The sequence below is a fragment of the Octopus bimaculoides genome, chromosome 18 (genome assembly GCF_001194135.2).
Source record: "Octopus bimaculoides isolate UCB-OBI-ISO-001 chromosome 18, ASM119413v2, whole genome shotgun sequence".
Classification (NCBI taxonomy): Eukaryota; Metazoa; Mollusca; class Cephalopoda; order Octopoda; family Octopodidae; genus Octopus; species Octopus bimaculoides.
Window position 1 is genome coordinate 37,232,023 of NC_068998.1, and position 3,802 is coordinate 37,235,824.

The 3,802-nt window shown below is 33.3% G+C and overlaps 1 protein-coding gene across 1 annotated transcript in view; it reads left to right on the plus strand.

The window, feature by feature from the left end:
- Window positions 1–3,802, plus strand: part of LOC106868905 (uncharacterized) — a 695,008-nt gene that overhangs the window by 535,911 nt on the left and 155,295 nt on the right. The window contains exon 6 of the mRNA XM_052974592.1: window positions 1,132–1,290. Coding sequence (XP_052830552.1) covers window positions 1,132–1,290 — 159 coding nt within the window. The remainder of the gene's footprint in view (window positions 1–1,131; window positions 1,291–3,802) is intronic.

Consider the following 3,802-nt stretch of genomic DNA (forward strand, 5'->3'; position numbering starts at 1 on the left):
TATATATATATATATGTATGTATATATATAATCTTTTCAGTTCGTTAATATGAAAAGTTTCTAAGTGCGCGTATAAAAAGCTCCCATGCTAATTATTCTGTCCACCGCTCTTTATTCCCACATTTCAGGCTAATATTATGGGATGGTTATTTGTTTAGTGCCGCTATAGCGTAGGATGAATATAGTAATAACGAGAGCTTCTGGATAGAAATTCAAAAATTCTTTAATACATGACTACGTACATTTCCACAAATCACATGTTTTTGTTGCTACATTTCCCATCCATAGGATATTACAAACATGATTTACAATATCCATGGATTTTAAGGGAAATATTACTGCACGTGTGCTTCATTTCTTCAGGCAAAAGAATTTATATGTGTGTGTGGAGAGGAGCACCATTCCTCCATGTGATCGGCTTGAAAACTTTGTAAAATTAAAATATTTTTCTTAACATGAAACCAATAGTAGCCTTAATACACAAATAAAGAAATTCTGTCCACTAGTGTGGTGCTGAGCACTCAACTTCTTCGTTCAACTTGCACGTATATATATATATATATATATATATATATATATATATTGGCTGCTATTTCTAATTTTCGGTGTGTGGTGAAGCAATACTTGCTGAACCCTAAATTTGAAATTGTGTTTATATATTTACCGATAATGGTCTTTGACACACTGAACTACTTGGTAAAATTACTAATTATCAATTTTTACCGTATGTCTGTATGAGTTTATATGTATGTATGTATGTATGTACGTATGTATGTATGCATGTATATGCATGTATGTATGTATGTACGTGTTTATGTCTGTAGACAAATACTAATATATTAAATACCATACAACATAAATTCTTGATCTATGAAAATCCTTTCCTCTCTAGAGAATTACCAAATGGCAATAAAGGCCAGTCCGATATTATACATATTGGGTGCGTGCCTAAGTGTATATATGTATACACATACATACATCAATACATACATATGCGTATATGTTTGTATATATGCATATACGTATATATTATGCTACATTATTGTTTAAATTATTGTTTCTGCTACTTCATGTTTCATACATTTTAACTGTTTTTGATTTTGATTTTTGTTTTCTTTTTCTCTTTTGAAGCAAAGTTTGTGAAGCAACAGAAGTACGGTTAAATATGCGAGTCGGATTACACACCGGACGGGTATTGTGTGGAGTACTTGGAATGAAGAAATGGCAGTACGATGTTTGGAGCAATGACGTCACTTTGGCCAACCAGATGGAGGCCGGTGGAGTTCCTGGGTAAGTTAAAATTTCACTCGATAACGCTTTATAATGATGTATGTGTGTGTGTGTGTGTGCGTGCGCGCGTGCGCGTACGTGTGTGTGTGTGTGTGTGCATGTATACTATAACACAAAAAGATAAGCTGATGTTGATTCGATATCGCGATACGTTTTTTACTTAACATAATTATCATTTAATTATATTGCTTTTATTTTGATCAGCATTTATCGAACAGACTTATCATTAAAGGCCATAGATATCCTTTTTTTAAGCAATACATAACTATAATTATACTATCCTTTATGCCTATCGATTTTTGTTTTAATTAGAATAGCTAGAACTACGAAGGTGCGTAGCCTAGTGGCTAGAGTATTGCATACACAATCACAGGACCGCAGTTTCGATACTAGGACCGAATGGTGAGTTGCGTCCTTGGGCAAAACGCTTCATTACACGTTGCTTCCAGTCCCACTAAGCTGTAAACGAGTAGACCTAAAACGGACTGGCGTACTGTTCAAGGGAATTGTCGTCATGTCGGTTACCTATCTACAATACATATCGGGTAACCTCGCCCAATGAGTCTAAGTACTCGGACAGAGCTTTACTTTTACTTATTAATTACTGGTAAGTACAGTATTTTGTTTTGCAACCACAATATACTACCAAGTATGTTGCAGGTTTACAAATTAATATCGTGTCTTACATTCGACAGTATATTATGGTTGCAAAACGTAATACTGTGTCCTTACCAGCAATTAATATATATGTGTACCAGTTACCATGAATATGTAAATTGGTCTATTCAATTGTTTTGTACTGCTAAACCTTGTGGCTATTTAAGCAATGCATTCTTGGATGGTTGATGGATTGAATGTGGTACTGATGAAAGAGCAACAGGTCTTGAAATATGCATATACACCCATTACTTGTTTATCTATCTTCGATCACATTGTTTGTATAGATGTATTAGTTTACAAAATGTCGTAACTTGCAGTCCTGGCTCTGAATTCTATAGAAAAATCTATAGAGATAAACTTAAAACGTTATTCTTACAAAAGCTAGTACTAATTCTCACGGTACACGATCATGGATCGAGGTTTTACTTTTCGACACACTGACTACTGCCGAAACATTCTACCACTTTCCACGGCGGAATCTAGTGATTGTCAGACTCGTTAGAGGGTCGGACAAAATGCTTTGTGTCATTCGTTCCAGAACTATAAATTCTAACTTCAGGTCCCATCGAGATCAACTTGCCTTTCATCTCTCTGAAGTCAAAGCTATAAAGTGTCCGATGTTATCAAATGCGGTTCCTCCTTTCAAAATTGCTGGCTTTATGCTTAAAATAAGAAGACATTATTATGCGTATCATTCTAGGTAATCTAAAATATTACACACCCCAAAATTTTGTCCAGAAAATGATTTATTTCCTTAAGAGGATAAAATTGTCTTTGTAGAAAATTTGGCTGCTATTTCTAGGAGGTTGAGTACCATGTAAACGCACCTTTGTTGCTTCATTTACTTTTGTTACTTAATACAATGGAATGAAATTAAATAACTCGTATATGTGAGCACAGAAACAAAGTAGAGATTAGAAAATGAAAGATTACTATTTCGTAGGTTTAGCTTAGAAAGGATTAAATTAAAAACTGGAGATTCCGTGGAATTATAAGTCATCAAAGTATAGAGATTTACAGTAACACTTCATCTATCTGTCAGTCAAATATATCTGTTAGTGTATCACTGTATCTCTTTGTATCTCATTGTATGTATATCTCTCTATCAATCAGTTTAGTTCTCCCCTTATCTCTACATCTTAGTCTGATAAATAAATGTACACATGCACACACAAAACACACACACATACATACATACATACATACATACATACACACACACACACACATATATATATATATATATATATATATATATATATATATATATATATACGCTTCAATTCTCTTGTTTCTGCTAAATATTAATAAAAATATATGTACAAATACTTATGCTTGGAGTCCTACTTTTCGTACTTCCGTCAGCAAACCTGTATTAATGTGTGTGTGGGAGGTGTATAAATGTAGAGAGAAATAGACACAGAGACATATTGTCCATACAGAATTCAATTCTTCGTGATCAAGAGGTTTAAACTTAAACAGGCAGAGGAGTAAATGTAAGGATAAGCAAGTTACGCAAGTCGATATACGATATTAATTTATGTTTCGTATATCGACTTGCCTAATTTGCTTATCCTTACATTGCATATATGCATATATGTACACATACATACGTACATACAAACGTAAATGTATGTATACGTAAGGGGTAGTGTTTGTTCAAATTTTCCAACGAGAATAACAACACAAGATAAAGCGAAAGCAAGATGCGAGTATTGATTTAAATATGTCTTAATGCACGTATGCATGTATGTGCATGTACACGGACACAGTATATCCTTCTTCTATATTTTCAATATTACATTCACAGTAAATGATATATATATATATATATGTATATATATATATATAT